We start from the raw sequence: 22134 nt of genomic DNA, 5'->3' as shown, positions 1-22134 counted from the left end.
CACATAGTTTGGTAAGAAAAAAATGATTTTGTTATGACAGAATTGAATTTTGTACAAAACCACAAGAGTCCCATTCGGCGCCCCGTAGTACAGACACGAAATCTTTTTATACAGCACCGTACACCATGAAAATAGCAGAGGAAGATGCATTGAATGCTTGTGGTAAATTTTATTACATAGAAACATAGGAAGAATTTTCTGTCATATTATTATTTGTAGTTCTTCAAGTTATTTATCGTTATAAATTGTCATATGTCTTCATGTATTTTCTCCCTACTGTTGTCCTAAGCGTTATTTTCCTTAAGCTTGATTTAACACTTGTCTAGGTAAAAAGAACGCCATGTGTGTATGGATCACATGTTCCTTCAAGGTAAGGTAAAAAGAAAATTAATGAATTATTTTTATACAACTTTCATTGACAAAATATAAACATCTCCAACAGTTTAAAAAAAATAAAACAATATCTCTCTTCCAGTGACAAATTTCATATATTCCAGTTTCAAGTCTAATAGGAGCCACCCCACAGCTTAATTTTACAAAGACAGTTCTTTCACTAAAAGACAGTTTTCATCAGTTTTCGACAACATAATCCTGCATAAAATAATTTACGTTTTTAAACGCCAATTTCCCTGTCCGGGAGAGGATGAATAAAGGAAATATTTATAATACATTGCTGATGTTGATTGCATCAATTCCTTTATTGGTAAGTAAACAGGAAGAAATTTCCTCTTTTTCTCATGTAAAGGTTCCGATCTTACTGATTTAAAGAGACGGAAAAGAGCTACATCACAAATTATACTGACAAGTCTGTATATTGACCTTTGTCAAGTGCATAATCTCTCAAACATTTTGGAAAATTAACTGGCAGTGAATAAAGAATAGTTATAATGTAATGTAACCCTAACGGATGATGAAGATGAGAAAGAAGGTCATTAAAGCTTCCAGAGGGCGATCTAGATTTGGAAGACTTTTTTTTACATTAGGCCGATGGTAACGTTTTTTCCCATGACTACGTTGGTTTCGTAAGGTAGTATGAAATAAACTCTTTACATTAACATCACTGCATGCTGGACTTGACAAATTTCCTACTCCTTTGACATTATTATTGCCACCACATGGCATTGCAATACCTAGTTCTCTTATCCAGAAATTTTCTCTATCTTTTCGGAAAGGAGTACTTAGTACAGGATTGTTTGTGTGGTGATAAAGTTTTTCGATGATGCGTACTTTCATAGATAAGTATCATGGTCCGGTTGATTACAATGGTTATAAAGAACATGAATTGCGGATCTTTATTATCGGAGACCGGTGTTGAAACAGCAACTATCAGTGGTGAACAAAGTTAAAGTTTCCCTTTGCTTCAGTTGGTTGAAACAACAAGGACAGTCTTGAGTTTCTAAGACCAAGTCAGTACACATGTCGTGTATGCAGACAAATTGATAAAAAGAATTTTCACTCAGTATTTCAGTGAATTTTTTCTGAAATATTTCTATTTTTTTAAACTATGATCAAGTGCTTTAAATTTATTGTTACGAAACCAAATATCGTAACATTAATTAACATTGTATATACCAATATTTTCATGACTGTTGTTTGCATTGACAACAAATTAACTGTTCAGCTCCATACTATTACTATAATTATTGTTTACTAGAGAATAAATACTAAATACTTGTTACGTATTCTTCATTAAACGACTCAATGTTCTGTATGCACGTTTGGTAGATAAAGTAGGTTATGTTTATCTCGTGTCCTCTAGTGGACTCTGTTATTTGCAAATAGTTCACAAATATAGTTGAAAATGCCATAATTTTATCCATCAAACACCTTTTTCTTTAATATGAAACAGAATGCAATATTTGAAGTTTAAAATAAATTTTAAGATCGAGTTCAGTACTCTATCAGAAGAAGAGGGAATCGACTCTCAAGAGGGAATCGATCGTCAAGTTGGAATCCTACTTCAAATGATTTGAATGCGATTTGAAGAACAGACATCGATTAGAGATCGGATGTCGAAATGAGTCTTACATATTTATATATATAAAAAAAAAAAAAAATAAGGCGAAAATATATCGCATAAAATTCGCAGATTTTGATGATGCAAAGACTGGGGTACTGTAAATCAATTAATATATAATACCACAAGGCTTCTAAAATAAGCGTCATGCGGTTAATACGTTTTTAATTGAATTGGCGCTTTAGTTTTTTTATTTGTTCCAGTAATATTTTTTTCTAATGAATCTTCGATAATTTGATTTAATTTAAAACGCAATCATTGTGTGTAACATACCTAAACAAATTGAGTAGTGACAAATTGTTCTTTCCGATACAGTGAAAAGACATTGACATACAGTCGATATTTTGATTATAATTGCTTATAGTGATATTGTTGATGTGTTCTTTTGCTTTTTGTTTCTGTGCATGTAGTGATGTTGTGTCATGAATGGATATCTAATAGGTTTGTTTGCTCTATTATCTACACACGGACTACTTTTACATGTCATACCTAGTTTCAGCTTTTCCTTTTTGCACGACGTTTATCCATTTATTTGACCTAGCTTGAACCCTGACGTTTTAGAGCTTATTATTATGCAATGGGTGGTTTTATATTTTTGTTATCAAATACATGTATTGTGAAAGTATGTTTATTTTATCAGATGTCTTTCGATTTCATGTAAGTGTAGAAACATTCTTTAAGTATCTGCATTTTATGTTCACGCACACGTCTAGGAAAAATTTCGTTGCCTCTGTTTTTATTAATTCATTTTTTATTTATTTTAGTTTTTAACATTTTATAACATAATCAATTTTATCACAAAACAGAGAAAGAAAAGAATAAGAATACCCCCCTAAAAAACAGAAACAACATTAGAAACTTAAAAAAAACAAAACTTAAGATATGAGAAAAAAACAAAGGCACCAATGTTCCCATTTAATTTAGCTATAATTCGTATTAATGTATTATAAAATAAAAACTCGACGATACATTTCGATTCGAATGTAAAATAAGAAACCATTACTTGGGTGAAGAGATAATATTTTAAACTTTATTCAGTTTTTGCATTTAGCCACGTATTATAAAATAAAAACTCGACGATACATTTCGATACGAATGTAAAATAAGAAACCATTACTTGGGTGAAGAGATAGTATTTTAAACTTTATTCAGTTTTTGCATTTAGCCACATAATACTATATAAAGATAATACTATTTTGCAGTTGTTGCTTTTTTAAAATAAAATCTAGACATTTATCAAACAAAGTTTTGTGTATTAAAAAGGTTGGTAAAAACAGCTCAACATATCAATTATATTAACATATATAATTATATTGTCACTTAAATCGATTTTCAATTATGTTCCGCATCTAGATTAAAAAAGATAAAAAATTCGTAAATCAAAGCTGACCGCGTAAATTACACAAACTTATTCAAAAATAGTTTAATTTGTTTCTTAATGAGTGCGTTTTTTTGTTTGTTTGCCAGGTAACTTCACGCGAAAGGATAATTGTCATATTTCTGAATTGGTACAGACATTTTCGTATGTAGAAAATGGCGGAATGAACCTGGTTTTATAGCTAGATAAACCTCTCATCTGTATGACAGTCGCATCAGATTCCATAGGGCATATAGACCAAGCATTAACAAATATGAAAGACAATTGAAGAATACAAAAATTATCATAGAACAAATACAAAATGACGGGATTTATATGTACAGAGCCACGTCATGTGTATCAAAGAAAAACAAACATTCATATAGACAGAGACTTTAAGCAAATTAGCCAAAAAGGAAGATGAGAATACACAAATTATAGAACAATAACACAATAACGGCATGCATAAGTACAGAGTCACGTCAAATGGATATCATCAAAAAAAGACGAAACCGTAAAAGTAATATAAATAGAGAAAAATAAAAGAATACTATAATAACACGTCCCAAAAAGAAGAAAAATCCGACAATTATAAAAAAGAAGTTTGTATAGCGTTATAATGCTTCCACACATATCAATTCTCTAGCTGGTGATTTTTTATGATTTATTATATGATTGACTGATTTGTGGTTATCTAGGTCGCCTCTGCACAAGAAAGCTATATATCGCGACTATGTTGTTTGAATAATACATGTGTTGTATCGTCAGAGGCAGTACAGACACGAAATCTTTTTATACAGAACCGTACACCATGAAAATAGCAGAGGAAGATGCTATGAATGCTTGTGGTAAATTTTATTACATAGAAACATAGGAAGAATTTTCTGTCATATTATTATTTTTAGTTCTTCAAGTTATTTATCGTTATAAATTGTCATATGTCTTATATGTATTTTCTCCCTACTGTTGTCCTAAGCGTTATTTTCCTTAAGCTTGATTTAACACTTGTCTAGGTAAAAAGAACGCCATGTGTGTATGGATCACATGTTCCTTCAAGGTAAGGTAAAAAGAAAATTAATGAATTATTTTTAGCTCACCTGGCCCGAAGGGCCAAGTGAGCTTTTCCCATCACTTTGCGTCCGGCGTCCGTCGTCGTCCGTCGTCCGTCGTCCGTCGTCGTTGTTAACTTTTACAAAAATCTTCTCCTCTGAAACTACTGGGCCAAATTGAACCAAACTTGGCCACAATCATCATTGGGGTATCTAGTTTAAAAAATGTGTGGCGTGACCCGGTCAACCAACCAAGATGGCCGCCACGGCTAAAAATAGAACATAGGGGTAAAATGCAGTTTTTGGCTTATAACTCAAAAACCAAAGCATTTAGAGGAAATCTGTCATGAGGTAAAAATGTTTATCAGGTCAATATCTATCTGCCCTGAAATTTTCAGATGAATCAGTCAACCCGTTGTTGGGTTGCTGCCCCTGAATTGGTAATTTTGTGGAAATTTTGCTGTTTTTGGTTATTATCTTGAATATTATTATAGATAGAGATAAACTGTAAACAGCAATAATGTTTAGCAAAGTAGGATTTACAAATAAGTCAACATGACCGAAATGGTCAGTTGACCCCTTTAGGAGTTATTGCCCTTTATAGTCAATTTTTAACCATTTTTCGTAAATCTTAGTTATCTTTTACAAAAATCTTCTCCTCTGAAACAACTAAGCCTAATTGAACCAAACTTGGCCACAATCATCATTGGGGTATCTAGTTTTAAAAATGTGTGGCGTGACCCGGTCAACCAACCAAGATGGCCACCACGGCTAAAATAGAACATAGGGGTAAAATGCAGTTTTTGGCTTATACCTCAAAAACCAAAGCATTTAGAGCAAATCTGACAGGTGGTAAAACTGTTAATCAGATCAAGATCTATCTGCCCTGTAATTTTCAGATGAATCTGACAACCCATTGTTGGGTTGCTGCCCCTGAATTGGTAATTTTAAGGAAATTTTGCTGTTTTTGGTTATTATCTTGAATATTATTATAGATACAGATAAACTGTAAACAGCAATTATGTTCAGCAAAGTAAGATTTACAAATAAGTCAACATGACCGAAATGGTCCATTGACCCCCTAAGGAGTTATTGTCCTTTATAGTCAATTTTTAACAATTTTCATAAAATTTGTAAATTTTTATTAAAATTTTCTACTGAAACTACTTGGCCAAGTTCATTATAGATAGAGATAAATGTAAGCAGCAAGACTGTTTAGTAAAGTAAGATTTACAAACACTTCACCATCACCAAAACACAATTTTGTCATGAATCCATCTGCTTTGTTTGATATTCACATAGACCAAGGTGAGCGACACAGGCTCTTTGGAGCCTCTAGTTATACAACTTTCATTGACAAAATATAAACATCTCCAACATTTAAAAAAAAATAAAACAATATCTCTCTTCCAGTGACAAATTTCATATATTCCAGTTTCAAGTCTAATAGGAGCCACCCCACATCTTAATTTTACAAAGACAGTTCTTTCACTAAAAGACAGTTTTCATCAGTTTTCGACAACATAATCCTGCATAAAATAATTTACGTTTTTAAACGCCAATTTCCCTGTCTGGGAGAGGATGAATAAAGGAAATATTTATAATACATTGCTGATGTTGATTGCATCAATTCCTTTATTGGTAAGTAAACAGGAAGAAATTTCCTCTTTTTCTCATGTAAAGGTTCCGATCTTACTGATTTAAAGAGACGGAAAAGAGCTACATCACAAATTATACTGACAAGTCTGTATATTGACCTTTGTCAAGTGCATAATCTCTCAAACATTTTGGAAAATTAACTGGCAGTGAATAAAGAATAGTTCTAATGTAATGTAACCCTAACGGATGATGAAGATGAGAAAGAAGGTCATTAAAGCTTCCAGAGGGCGATCTAGATTTGGAAGACTTTTTTTTACATTAGGCCGATGGTAACGTTTTTTCCCATGACTACGTTGGTTTCGTAAGGTAGTATGAAAAAAACTCATTACATTAACATCACTGCATGCTGGACTTGACAAATTTCCTACTCCTTTGACATTATTATTGCCACCACATGGCATTGCAGTACCTAGTTCTCTTATCCAGAAATTTTCTCTATCTTTTCGGAAAGGAGTACTAAGTACAGGATTGTTTGTGTGGTGATAAAGTTTTTCGATGATGCGTACTTTCATAGATAAGTATCATGGTCCGGTTGATTACAATGGTTATAAAGAACATGAATTGCGGATCTTTATTATCAGAGACCGGTGTTGAAAAAGCAACTATCAGTGGTGAACAAAGTTCAAGTTTCCCTTTGCTTCAGTTGGTTGAAACAATAAGGACAGTCTTGAGTTTCTAAGACCAAGTCAGTACACATGTCGTGTATGCAGACAAATTGATAAAAAGAATTTTCACTCAGTATTTCAGTGAATTTTTTCTGAAATATTTCTATTTTTTTAAACTATGATCAAGTGCTTTAAATTTATTGTTACGAAACCAAATATCGTAACATTAATTAACATTGTATATACCAATATTTTCATGACTGTTGTTTGCATTGACAACAAATTAACTGTTCAGCTCCATACTATTACTATAATTATTGTTTACTAGAGAATAAATACTAAATACTTGTTACGTATTCTTCATTAAACGACTCAATGTTCTGTATGCACGTTTGGTAGATAAAGTAGGTTATGTTTATCTCGTGTCCTCTAGTGGACTCTGTTATTTGCAAATAGTTCACAAATATAGTTGAACATGCCATAATTTTATCCATCAAACACCTTTTTCTTTAATATGAAACAGAATGCAATATTTGAAGTTTAAAATAAATTTTAAGATCGAGTTCAGTACTCTATCAGAATAAGAGGGAATCGACTCTCAAGAGGGAATCGATCGACAAGTTGGAATCCTACTACAAATGATTTGAATGCGATTTGAAGAACAGATACCGATTAGAGATCGGATGTCGAAATGAGTCTTACATATTTATATATATATATAAAAAAAAAAATAAGGCGAAAATATATCGCACAAAATTCGCAGATTTTGATGATGCAAAGACTGGGGTACTGTAAATCAATTAATATATAATACCACAAGGCTTCTAAAATAAGCGTCATGCGGTTAATACGTTTTTAATTGAATTGGCGCTTTAGTTTGTTTATTTGTTCCAGTAATATTTTTTTCTAATGAATCTTCAATAATTTGATTTAATTTCAAACGCAATCATTGTGTGTAACATACCTAAACAAATTGAGTAGTGACAAATTGTTCTTTCCGATACAGTGAAAAGACATTGACATACAGTCGATATTTTGATTATAATTGCTTATAGTGATATTGTTGATGTGTTCTTTTGCTTTTTGTTTCTGTGCATGTAGTGATGTTGTGTCATGAATGGATATCTAATAGGTTTGTTTGCTCTATTATCTACACACGGACTACTTTTACATGTCATACCTAGTTTCCGCTTTTCCTTTTTGCACGACGTTTATCCATTTATTTGACCTAGCTTGAACCCTGACGTTTTAGAGCTTATTATTATGCAATGGGTGGTTTTATATTTTTGTTATCAAATACATGTATTGTGAAAGTATGTTTATTTTATCAGATGTCTTTCGATTTCATGTACGTGTAGAAACATTCTTTAAGTATCTGCATTTTATGTTCACGCACACGTCTAGGAAAAATTTCGTTGCCTCTGTTTTTATTAATTCATTTTTTATTTATTTTAGTTTTTAACATTTTATAACATAATCAATTTTATCACAAAACAGAGAAAGAAAAGAATAAGAATACCCCCCTAAAAAACAGAAACAACATTAGAAACTTTAAAAAAAAAAACTTAAGATATGAGAAAAAAACAAAGGCACCAATGTTCACATTTAATTTAGCTATAATTCGTATTAATGTATTATAAAATAAAAACTCGACGATACATTTCGATTCGAATGTAAAATAAGAAACCATTACTTGGGTGAAGAGATAATATTTTAAACTTTATTCAGTTTTTGCATTTAGCCACGTATTATAAAATAAAAACTCGACGATACATTTCGATACGAATGTAAAATAAGAAACCATTACTTGGGTGAAGAGATAGTATTTTAAACTTTATTCAGTTTTTGCATTTAGCCACGTAATACTATATAAAGATAATACTATTTTGCAGTTGTTGCTTTTTTAAAATAAAATCTAGACATTTATCAAACAAAGTTTTGTGTATTAAAAAGGTTGGTAAAAACAGCTCAACATATCAATTATATTAACATATATAATTATATTGTCACTTAAATCGATTTTCAATTATGTTCCGCATCTAGATTAAAAAAGATAAAAAATTCGTAAATCAAAGCTGACCGCGTAAATTACACAAACTTATTCAAAAATAGTTTAATTTGTTTCTTAATGAGTGCGTTTTTTTGTTTGTTTGCCAGGTAACTTCACGCGAAAGGATAATTGTCATATTTCTGAATTGGTACAGACATTTTCGTATGTAGAAAATGGCGGAATGAACCTGGTTTTATAGCTAGATAAACCTCTCATGTGTATGACAGTCGCATCAGATTCCATAGGGCATATAGACCAAGCATTAACAAATATGAAAGACAACTGAAGAATACAAAAATTATCATAGAACAAATACAAAATGACGGGATTTATATGTACAGAGCCACGTCATGTGTATCAAAGAAAAACAAACATTCATATAGACAGAGACTTTAAGCAAATCAGCCAAAAAGGAAGATGAGAATACACAAATTATAGAACAATAACACAATAACGGCATGCATAAGTACAGAGTCACGTCAAATGGATATCATCAAAAAAAGACGAAACCGTAAAAGTAATATAAATAGAGAAAAATAAAAGAATACTATAATAACACGTCCCAAAAAGAAGAAAAATCCGACAATTATAAAAAAGAAGATTGTATAGCGTTGTAATGCTTCCACACATATCAATTCTCTAGCTGGTGATTTTTTATGATTTATTATATGATTGACTGATTTGTGGTTATCTAGGTCGCCTCTGCACAAGAAAGCTATATATCGCGACTATGTTGTTTGAATAATACATGTGTTGTATCGTCAGAGGCAGTACAGACACGAAATCTTTTTATACAGAACCGTACACCATGAAAATAGCAGAGGAAGATGCGATGAATGCTTGTGGTAAATTTTATTACATAGAAACATAGGAAGAATTTTCTGTCATATTATTATTTTTAGTTCTTCAAGTTATTTATCGTTATAAATTGTCATATGTCTTACATGTATTTTCTCCCTACTGTTGTCCCAAGCGTTATTTTCCTTTAGCTTGATTTAACACTGGTCTAGGTAAAAAGAACGCCATGTGTGTATGGATCACATGTTCCTCCAAGGTAAGGTAAAAAGAAAATTAATAAATTATTTTTATACAATTCAGTTTCATTGACAAAATATATACATCTCCAACAGTTTAAAAAAAATAAAACAATATCTCTCTTCCAGTGGCAAAATTTCATATATTCCAGTTTCAAGTCTGATAGGAGCCTCCCCACATCTTAATTTTACAAAGACAGTTCTTTCACTAAAAGACTTCAACAGTTTTCATCAGTTTTCGACAACATAATCCTGCTAAAAAATAATTTACGTTTTTAAACGCCCATTTCCCTGTCTGGAAGAGGATGAATAAAGGAAATATTTCCATTCATCAATATATTTATCAATTATTTTTGACACAACTGTATCACTAAAACATATCTTTATTAATATCAGTATTGGTATAGCAAAAGTCAACCAATGTCACATTAAACCCACTTTCTATAGAATAAGACAGATACGCCGAGTCGGTTTTAACGTTAACGTTCACGAGGTAAGTTAAACAACTGATACAATGTACAGGAAGACATGCCGCCATCCGTGGATACGCTATACTCCGAATTTGTTCTTACTCCTAAATGGGCAATATATAAATTTATATATTTAGGACTCGGAAGTGCGATGGGGACGCTGATTAGGAGATAACTGTATTGTATTTTAAGCTCCGACGGCATCAATTGGGGATTTGATGGTCGCAAATTAAATGTGCTGGCGACGCGTTAGCGGAGACAGTAAAGGGATATTCGCGACTATCAAATCCCCAATTGATGCCGTCGGAGCTTAAAACACAATATTATTATCTCCATTCTAATGAAACTGATAGAAGCAACGTTAATACATGTATTTAAAATCTGTCATATGCCGTCTGCGCTTGCGCGTTCGTCCCATAGCATCAATTGTCAATTGATGCCGTGTAAATAAGTGACTTTATCCAATCAAAATGAACGTTACAAACGTTGTTGCATTAGAATGTGCGATGGTCACGCTGAAGTTAGATGGTCTACGCCGAAGTTCGAGGTCGTGTCGCTGTCGTGCGATGGTTTTTCATTACGTTTGGACTTTGTGATGTTTTCCAATACAGCTTTATAAAATTAAATTGCTCCGTGTTGAAGACCTTATTTTGACCTATAACGGTTTACTTTTACAAATTGTGACTTGGATGGAGAGTTGTCTCATTTGCACTTATACCACATCTTATAACTACATAGGCAGGGTAATAAGATTTTGTAGATGTAGGTTTCATACGTCCGAATGAAAGGAAACAGAATGAAACGAACGATTCAAATCCTGAACAGATTTAATCATTAGATGTGGGGGTTACAAAAATATGTCAAACTAAGTCGGAAAACACAAAGGCGACTAAATCATGATCTTGGTCTGCAGATATGGTAACCAGTGTTTGCGGAATCATGTATAATTCATGGAGAAAACGTTTTGTAAGCCAAATAAAATGTTTTGATCTTAATATTAATTTATTCTTCTCTTCAAGTTTAGATCACATAATTTTGTTTGAACAACGTAATAATAAATTAAATCAATTATTAGCAATGTTTTCGTGATATCAAGTAGATGAATAGATAGAGGAAGATGTGGTGTGAAACCTGCTTTTCAAGACGTAATGCAATCTAAATAATTCTTTATTGCGTATACAGTTATCATCTTCTGCAATTGGTTAGGCCAAAACAAACCCGAATGGTCCAATTTTGGTGTACTTTGTGATGCTCAGCAGATAAACAGCTAATCGTTAATCAGAAAAGGCTTCACGTCTCACTATATATATATATATAGTCAAGCATGAATGTACTGAGTGGTTTTTATTTCTTAAAAACTGTAACGATATCAGATTAATAGATAAATGAGTGTTGTGAGGAAATTCTTCGCTTTGATATGACAAGAACAAGTAACTAGTATATTTGAAAACAAAATATGTCCTGCTTACATGTAGGTAGTCACAGTTAGTTAGACCATCACACTTTAGCGTACACACCAACGCACTTCAGCATATCTAACAAACAGTTAGAGTCACAATGTCAACTTCATACTCCTGTGTGTTAAGCAACGCACTTCAGCGTGGACCACCGGTCTTCAGCGTGACCATCGCAGTTCGGGGTACCATCGCAGTTGCGAGTCCTACATATATATAACATAATGTATAAGAAATAAAAAAAAAAAAAAAGCTTAAATTGTTTTCAGTCTTACATGTAAATCTATAGAAACTACAAAAACAAAACGATATATCCAATTGGTAAGATGCCTTAAATGAAAAGGTTATATTTTTTAATGCGATGCTTGATTGTTAAACTAGATTATGGGTTCCATTGAAATTCAATCAGACTTTGGAAGTGCTTGGCTGAAGCTAGCAGCCATTTTCCGTCCGAATATGTCCGTAAAGCGAAAAATTGCAACACCCCCCCCCCCCTCAAAAACACGAGGTAATGATCGAAATATATAACAGCTCATTACAAATGATTGACTGGTGTACTGTTTCAAATAAAGATCCATATAATTTCGTTTAAAATATATTAAATTTTCGCAATATGTTTTTTGTATTTCATGGTAAACTCGATAGTATACGATAGTAGTACCTCAGTAGGCATTCATCCTATTTTATTCGGTCGCTTTATTGACAGAAAATGACTCATATTAATTTACAATGTTTTGATACTTTTTTTTATTCTAATATTGAGGGTAACAATCCCTATTTACATTGTTCCGATTGGTCAAATATCCATTAGTTTATCAGTTCAGATTACTTATTTCATTCTGTTTGAAAAACACTACTTGTCAGATCCTTGTCTTTATAATTATTGTCACAATTGTTCAGATAAATTAAATTCAATTAGATAAACAGTAAAAATCAAATGCAAATATATTGAATGTATTCTTTTTAATTTTGCAATCAAAGGAGTCTTAAAAAAATCTAATTCCTGTAGGGTTTACTTAATTATCAATCCAAACGAAAAAGCTGTGTTTGTATAAAAAAAAATTCTACTCAATGGTCGATTGTCATATTCCTGTCGATATATGTCTTAATTGATCATAGAAACATGGACCATAGTCCTAATATATTAGATTTAAAAAAAAAGTGATATTCACCAAAAGTGTCTTTCTGGAAATTAGTTTTAGGTTTAAGTAAACATTGACGTCAAAAGCAAAATTTTCATCAGGGAAGGGCTTCTTTTATATATTTTTAAAAGTTGTATTGGTAAATTAATGGTCCGACACTATCATAAGTTTAATGAAAGTAGTTTTTCTAAAACAGTGACCTGAGCTGCATTTATGATTAAAAATATAAACATAGTTGTCTTTGAAACTAAGAAGAAGCGCCATTAATAAAGATCACACGGTGTGTCACACTGATATGAGTTGTCTTTGAATTGCTTTTGTTCCAATTTGTTCTGTAGAATGAATCTGATCATACGATGAATTGTATTGTTTTAATTATTTCACGTATTTGCGCACAAAAGGCGTTACTTTTTTCATCTGTTTAATTTTGTCAAACAGTGGCAATTTGAAGCTTGATATTTTGCGCAGAAAATATCTATTATTGAAGACCTTATGCATAATGTCAGTGATCTATAGACATAAACCAAATAGCTACTTTTATTCATATATGACAAATGATACTACAGGTGTTTAAACAGGTATATATAGGCATAATGTATGCTTGTGTTTTTGTAATTTGCATTAAGTAAGTGGATGAGTGTCTATAAATTCCATCGCATAGTAGTGCTGCAAATAAAAACTGTCTACTAACGCCTTCTTTCTTTTAACTTAATGTTTGCGTTTTTCGATAAACCCTAGCAAATTGATAAAACAACTGATGTCGGACGCAGAATATGTGATATAAAAAAGCAAAGTAATAAAAATACCGAATTTCCATGAAAATTCAAAACGAAAAGTCCCTTATAGCAACTGACAAAAGCAAAAAACCAAACACGTCATGAGAACAGAAAGTTTTATTTAAAAAAAGTTAATTAATAAAACAAACTTGATTGCAGAATTAAAGATGTTAAAATCCTGCATCCCAAAAGAATGGATGCAAGTTTAAAAAAAAGAAAAATCCGTTAAGAGCAAAATCAATATATGTAAGGTTAAATTAAGATGGCAAAATAAACAAATTGAAACAAAAGATATCAACAATAAAATACTCTATAAAACTTAAGTAGATAAAAAATATACAAAGCCAATCGATATCAACATTTGGACAAGATATTTAAAATTAGAATACGTACCACAGATGCCATTTGTATACGCTTTTATATTTAAAATTTTAAAGGAAAATAAGTTAAAAATTTTCAGATGGAAACTGGTTCAATATATTATTCCTACAAAGCATTTACTATTAAAGTGGAAAATATCTGAGAACGATAAATGCAACTTTTGTAAAACAGAAGAAGAAGTCATTTGCATTTCTTTATTACATGTTCATTTTTGAAAGATTTTTGGCAGAAAGTACATTATCTTCTAGCAAAAATGAATTTTCAAAACAAGATATTGGCAAAACATATAGTATTTGGATACAAAATATCAGATCAAGGGTATAACGGTTTTAATTATTTCTTGACAATTATAGGTTTTTGTATTGACAAGTCATACTATGTGTCCGAGCAAAAAGAGAATTTTTTAGATGTGTATGCTATGTTTATAAAGGAGCTACGAAGACTTATGAATGAGAAGAACAGTATCTCAAAATGTATTTTTCATAAAGTTAAAAAAAAATTATATCATTGATGGAAAAAAATAATGTTTATATTTTATTATATTCGGTGTATTTTCCTGGATACTCAGAAAGTTTTTCACAGGGATACTTTATTGAAGCTTGGACAATGAAGTAAAGTTGTAACAAGCAATTTGATGAACAAAGAATATTTATTTGTTGTTAAAAAAAAAAAAAAAAAGAGAGAACAGAAAACCACAATCATAACTTGGTACAGGCATTTTTTAATTTTTTTTTTAAGGAAATGGTGGTTTAAACCTGGTTTTATAGATAGATTAATATCTCTTTATTGTATGACAGACCTGCAGGTAATTGTATGGTTTGATTTAATTCTGTCGATTGTAGCAATGCTGCAAATTTATACCGTCTACAATCCCTTTCTTGCTTTAAACTTTCGAATTTCCGATATAATGTTTTTTTAGAAATCAAGCAAATTAACAAAACCACGTATGAAGAAATCAGCATGTGTGATCAACAAGATAGATATTATAGATAATTATTTCTAGGAGTCTAAATATTAGCTGACGCAGAAAGTTTCTTGAATGCAGCAAATTGGTGTCTATTAATCAAGGCTTCATGCAACTAAAATTGATTCCATTGAACGGAGAAGTAATTACAATTATAAACTCATTATTTACATAACGGTTATGTTACAAAGAATATTGACATGAAAATATAAAATATCCTATTTAAATATTTGAATAAAACCTAATTTATGTTTTCCTTTTATCTACTATTACAACGTATTAATTAAATATGATTATGTCTTTCTTTTCTTTTTAAAAAAAGTCGCATTTTTATTTCGATCGCAAATATCAGTTTCAACTTACAAGATAAATATTATAACAGCAACTGAAAGTCTCATTTCGATTCTGGGTATAGTCTGATTGACCATATTGAATGTTTCATTTTCAAAATACATTAGCTGAAAATAACAAACCATCAATTATTCGTTGATATTTGTGCCGCTGGATAATGTCTAACTGATCGATGACCATGTTCACCATTTCATTATTTTCGACTTTAGTAATTCTTGTCTTGAACTATTGCAGTGGACAAAACCTCTCCGATGAAAAACAATTATTCGCAGATGTTTTTGCTAATCATCAAAAAGAGGTAATACCACGTTCGAATTTCAGCACGCCGTTACAGATACAAATGACATTTTATATGATGAGCATCAATAAATTTGAAGAAATTGATGAAACTATTGAAGTTTTAGGTGGATTGCATTGTGAATGGAATGATGCTGGAATATCGTGGAATCCTAATTCTTATGGTAATATACCGTACACTATTGTGTCAAGTAAACACATCTGGAAACCTCCAATGATTTTAGTAAACGCCGTCGACAATTTAGCACCCATTGGAGGGAGTATAAACAATCTTGCGACTATTTATAGTGACGGAAATGTGACTTTGGGTTTAGGTGGAATATTGTCAGCAAAGTGTACAACGGACATATCGAAATTCCCTTACGATTCACAGACGTGTAATTTGAAGTTCGCGGTATGGGGACTTTCAAATGAAACTGCCGTGTTAACAGAAAGCTCAGATCCAATAAGCATGTTGTTCTACACACCAAACTCCAACTGGGATCTAACATCGTACCATTCACGGGCTGTGATATGGAACCACTATTCAACATTTGAGATTTTTCTTACAATAAAACGAGAGTCTTTATATTATAGTGTTATGGTAGTTTGTCCAACCACTCTATTTGGTTTACTTAACCCGCTAGTGTTTCTACTTCCTGTTGAATCCGGAGAACGCATAGGACTTGGTATGACAATACTTCTATCATACGCAATTTTTCTTACATTAGTCTCTGCAGCCATACCAGCATCGTCAAATCCTATGTGTTACTTGTTAATCATAATGATAATGACGATCGTAATAAGTGGTGTCATCGTGGTTATGTCCATATTTATAACGTATCTGTACTACAGAGCAGACACGAAGGAAATGAATGCTTTTTGGAAACTGATTGGATCTCGACTACCATGGACCCGAAAAAACAATATTGTTACTGTAGTTCCAATTACTGAGGAAAAACATGTAATTTGTAAAACCTCTCCTCTTCCTGGATATGTAAGTTGGAAGGATGTAAGTTATGGACTTGATATTTTGTTTTTGATTGTCTCGTACGTCACAATGCTCTGTTTGATAACAACATTTCACGTAATTGTAAGTTAACTATTAAACCCTTTTCAAATGAAGACTAACTATATAGATAAGTTAAGGTGTATTACCACCAATCTATACTACGTCACATATGGTTGCATAAAAAGAGGTAGACAAATTTTATTAAAGGCAATGACAAAAAAATATGTGAAATTTTGACTATTGTACTTGACAGAATGAAATTTAAGTATTTTTTATTTAAAACACAGATACATTATGATTGTCTTTTAAAAGCACAAATTTTACAAAGGCTATAGGTGGTATTACATTTATATAAAGTTTCAATTACGAGAATAGAATTACAAATATGAAGCGGGACACATTGCTTACCGATAGCATCAATTGTCGTATTTTAAAACCCTTTTATAACTCAGTGATTATGATCACACACATGATGCACGACATTTTTTCCTCATTTTCAACTTTGACGATTTTCATATACATGGTAATTACATTTAATAGTTCAATATCGGGTTACCGGTGTTAACACTCAAAACTAAACATAAAATTTAGAAGTGATCACGTTGAAATTGCATTTTTAATTAAATGAAGAAAAAACTTATAAAACCATGTCACTAATTATATCTGTATTCAATAGTAATGAACAAGTTAAGGTTTGCTTTTGGTTCGTAAATTCTTTTATGATTATATCCAGTAAAGAAAGCGTTGTTATTCTATGCAAAACATTTATTTGGACGTTATATGAAATTCATATGAAGCTAAACAAACATGTCTAAAGTCCAAGATGTCATTTCCTTACAATAAAAATATACAGTCCGCCAAAAGTTAAGCACCACCGATTTTTATTGCATCGATTGTTTTTCAAATATAAAAAATCAATGCTTCCTCGAAAAAAAGAAAACAATCATAAAGCAAAGGTCAAAACATAGTGTAAATGGCTTGTTGCTCTTTGGACTCGGTTAAAATCCGTGCCCTGTGTGGTCTAGCGTTGTCGTCCATGTACAAGGGTCTTGACAATGTTGACGCAAGTGGGGAGATATTAAAACAAGGGACTATAATGTTTTAAGGCATCACATCTCTGTATGTCTGTCCGTTTATGTTACCCATCAGAATATGCATACCCAGCTTATAACGGTATAAGAAGCAAACCCGTTCTGGAACAACACCAGCACTGAATGCAGTCCTTGTGCAAACATTGTCTTGGTCATCGGCCGTTTTGTTTTCCCGCGAAATTCGTATTATAGGATCTACTGACAGTAAAATATTCTGATTCCCATCTTACCAATGAGTGTTTTGTCACCTTCCTATTTTCAAGCATAGAACGTCAATTTCCCATTCAAACCTGACGGTAGAGTGCCTGCCTGTAATTACAGGTCTCTATACACCACGAATGGCTCTTAGGTTGCCTCTATGTAGTCGACGGACCAATGTACGAACACTAATACGACCACCTGGGAAAACAGTGTATTTGTTAACGCCCAGATGACCTTTAATAAAAGGTTGCTTGACTGTTTTATCGGAGTTCAATCTTTTTGGTCGTAATGAATTTTCTTAGTGTATATTGAAGGTTATTCATAACACCAAACATAAATATTTTTTTTCGAAATAGTTAAAAAAATATTGCCAATTATATTTCGGTGGTGCTTAACTTTTGGCGGACTGTATATATACAGTCAAGGATCAAGGTATGATACAAAAGTAGCAAAATCTCATCACAGATAGAACAACACATTATAGAACTATGAATCAAACTGCCTGACTTGAAGCAAAAAGTATTGTGATACACTTCTTGCTTTCATTTCTTCAGTCTGTTATTTCGTGAGATATTTGAATCTTTCTACTTTGTATAACAATGCTATTGATAAACGTATAATTCAGTATTTGTTCTTATTTACTTCAGCCTTATTGTGAGTTTAAAAATCTGGATGGTATTGTATTTTAATTTTCGGCATTGGAACACTGTACTCAATGTTCTGGTAAACACAAACTTGTGTCTTCTAGCAATGTTTATTACGTTGCTGCCTCCGTCGTCTGTGATAAATGATCTGGTCACACTGACATTACAGTGATATAAAAAAAAAGTGATACTAAGAGTAATAAATTATCTATCTAAACAGTAAAAAAGTGTGTCAATACTAAATTTTGCTGCACTCGATGATATAAGAAGTAGAAGATGCCAACTCTCAGCCAAGGACATTATCATGAGTACGGTTTCAAACATAAATGAATTCCATACTGCAGTACAAGCTTTAAGAGGTCTCAAAATGACAAACTATCCAAACAAGCCTGATTTATGAAAAAATCAATAAGAGACAAACAAAAAGAATAACAAGCAACACACGCTTACCACTGAATTGCAGGCTTTCGACTTGAAACAGATACATAGACAATGTGCCGGAGTTAAACATATTTGCGAACGATCAACCTTTTAATTATCTTGAAAGTGAAAATACAACATGACATAATAACAATATAGGAAAATCAGATAAAAAACGACTAACAGTGTAACTTTATAGATCGATATAAAGATAAATAACACATAAGACACATAGAATAGGTCCGAGGGAACTTGCAGTTACTGAAAACAAGTTCAAAGACACTTACAACTATTGAAAACATAATGTATCTGATAATCAATACAGTACAATATCAAACTGTTCACCAATCTCCGTACAGCGCTCGTTTCCTTTCCGTGTACTTCGTACACTACAATACATATTTAGTGTAGTGAAACGAAGTAAGTACTTCTCTCTTTAATTGAGAAAACAAAACAACTGTGAAATCATCATAATAAGATGAAATGTACATTGAAAAAGCGATAGAAAATTAAATAGATTCAGTATTATCCCTTCTTAAATGATTTTGTTTAATGAATTTGCTAACTCCGCTTTTAACTCCAAACAGAAATGTAATAGAGCTAGTTTCAATAGAAAACATAAACGTTCTCTTTTTTCGGTTAGATTTTTCATAGAAAACTGAAGCAATTCTGGGAAATCGTATTTGTAGTATATATGGAATCGTCAACTTAAGAAAAACATGAATTTTGAAAAACAGTTGAAATATATTACAGTGAAATCAACACAAGGTTAAATGTTTTTCTAGTGCAATAAGTGTTCCACTAGTAAACGCACTCACCGGATATAACTTCATTTGTATATCCTTCAAGAGATTGGATACAATTAGTGACTTAATCTTTCATAAATACATGCATCAGTGAACATTTGCATATGTAAATTAGTATACGTCACAACAAACAGTGACTTATTATTTATCAGACAGCCAATCAATTTAGACTAATTGCATATTGTTTATACCACTTTAAAATACCATTGTATTAACTTTTCATTGACCAATTTTCAATGGGTTTTAATGTGTTGCTTTGTAACATATCATCACCTTAATGCTTTTCTATTTACTTTGTGAGTTTTGATTTGTTTTCTGAGATAAACTGTTAATTTAATACGTCAAAGGGTATTATTCAGGACACTTATTATTTTGAACTAAGAATTGGAACGACATTTAATTAATGCATACCACATTTTTATTAATGATCGTTTACTCTGTTTTTTCTTAGAAAAGCCCATAGATCGTTATTCTTGAAAAAAGAACCATGTAATCACTTGCAATACAATTGTCTGCTATAACAAAATTTAAGGGATATTTACACAAATTAACAACTTTTAATTAATTTTCAATTATCACTAGGATTGTATGTGGTAACTATTACAATTATCACAAGCTCTGAGCAAAAGAGATGCGAAGGATACAAAAACATCCAATATACATTTTACAGTTTTGAAGGGAAAAAGATGAATTTTAATACACAGGTCATTGATATCCTTGAATCATATTAAACGGCACAAATTATATGCATCTGGTGAGCATTTAAACAATAATCATAATAATGTTCGAGGTATAATTGAAAAAAAAATCAAAATACAACCTCAAAAGAGCTGATACATTGAATATGACGAAATGTTGTATTTCTTTTCATCATGCAAAAACTTAAAGTGTTTTATTGTAGAGGAAGAGCAAGCAACTCGTCCTCCACAATGTAACATCGCCCGTGGTGCGCGTTTGTACAAACCCGGTGTTTGGGCGATAACGTTCGATGAAAGAGGATTAGATCATGCATACGACAAAACATGTTTTTTTCTAAATTGGTGCTGATGTATTAGTTAACTAGCACTTGTGTTGTCTCAAACGATAAATTGTGTCTGTAAATGTCGTTAGTGGGTACATTTACCGCGTGTGGTCATGGAAGATTTAGACTTCAGGTGTTTAGTAGGTTTTCCTATCACCAGCCTTTTCAATCTGATCGACACATAACGAAACCAATTGCATATGAAACATACAGACGGTTGTACATACATTTGCAATGGCAAGGACAAACTAATACTGTTTTGTCGAAAATGCTGTTAAAATGTTTTGGAAATCTCTCAAATTTACAACTGCAACTTCATCATGCTTATCCCCGATTCCTTTTTCGGAGATTGTACTTTTCATCAACATTTTATAAATTAAAGGTATTCGATTTTCAAAGTTATTAGAGATATGTCAATGTTAACCGGACAGAATGTGTGAGCGTTAAGAATGCTTTTCCGACGCTGTCAGACGGAATACGGTCTAGAACAAAAATAAATTTGCATGCTTCTGTTAACAAATATACCGAAATTCAAGAAAATTTATTAAGGTAAGAGGTCCATAAAACCTGACACAATGAAACGATCAACTATATACTGGTAATCCAACGTAACGAATGTATACAACTGCCATATTCCTGATTAAAAACAAGGTTTATAACTAGCTGAACCTCCCCTCTTGTGAGAGTTTCAGATCGTATAAGGTCGTTTTGGGCGTTTTGGAATGTAAACGATTAAAATGCTATTTTCGTTTATAAAATCTAAAGTTTCATGTGTTATATAAGTCTTGTTATTTAGTTTATGTTAAAAGGCTACAACAGTGATCTGTGTTCATGAGCGTAATGTTTCATGAAAAAATGATCCAACCCTCATTTTTATTTATCAAATACATGATTGGGTGGTAACTTCAACGAGGTAACATTTGAATTCCATGTAAAAGATAAGCGATAGATACAAAAGGGACACTCAAGATCACAAGACGAAAAAAAAACCCCGATCTGGCTAAGAAGAAGAACAATGACCAACAGATTAATATTACACAAAACACAAAATAAAAAAAAACAAAGACTGAAGAAACACTAATCCCATACAAAATCGGTGAATGGTCTCAGGTGCTCAAAAAAAGTAAGCATACCCCGACCCACAGTGTATGATATGCCAATTGTTCATCCATTTTAAAATTCTGTTTTAATATGTGTAATTATTGTGCCTCTATTTATGTTATTTACTTATTCATATTGATGATCCATGTGGGTAAGCATTATAATCATATGAAAATGTTTATGGAAAAACATAAATATAGTTAGGGATAAGCATGAGTAAAATAAAAAACAAAAAACAAGATAGAATTCAAAA

At 31.8% G+C, this 22134-nt stretch overlaps 1 protein-coding gene across 1 annotated transcript; it reads left to right on the top strand.

The window, feature by feature from the left end:
* The first annotated feature begins 15649 nt into the window (after positions 1 to 15649).
* LOC134692278 (acetylcholine receptor subunit beta-type lev-1-like) lies at positions 15650 to 16735 on the top strand. The gene has a single exon (XM_063552728.1). It carries the CDS (start codon positions 15650 to 15652, stop codon positions 16685 to 16687), a length of 1038 nt encoding a protein of 345 aa, XP_063408798.1. The 3' UTR covers positions 16688 to 16735.
* Positions 16736 to 22134: the final 5399 nt, after the last annotated feature.

The sequence above is a fragment of the Mytilus trossulus genome, chromosome 12 (assembly GCF_036588685.1).
Source record: "Mytilus trossulus isolate FHL-02 chromosome 12, PNRI_Mtr1.1.1.hap1, whole genome shotgun sequence".
NCBI classification, from domain to species: Eukaryota; Metazoa; Mollusca; class Bivalvia; order Mytilida; family Mytilidae; genus Mytilus; species Mytilus trossulus.
Note: the sequence above shows the minus strand (reverse complement) of the source record. Positions and strands in the feature narration are given on the sequence as shown.

What these genes read in the sequence shown, in the direction of transcription:
- LOC134692278 (XM_063552728.1), top strand. Translation starts at nt 15,650, where the DNA reads ATGACATTTTATATGATGAGCATCAATAAATTTGAAGAAATTGATGAA.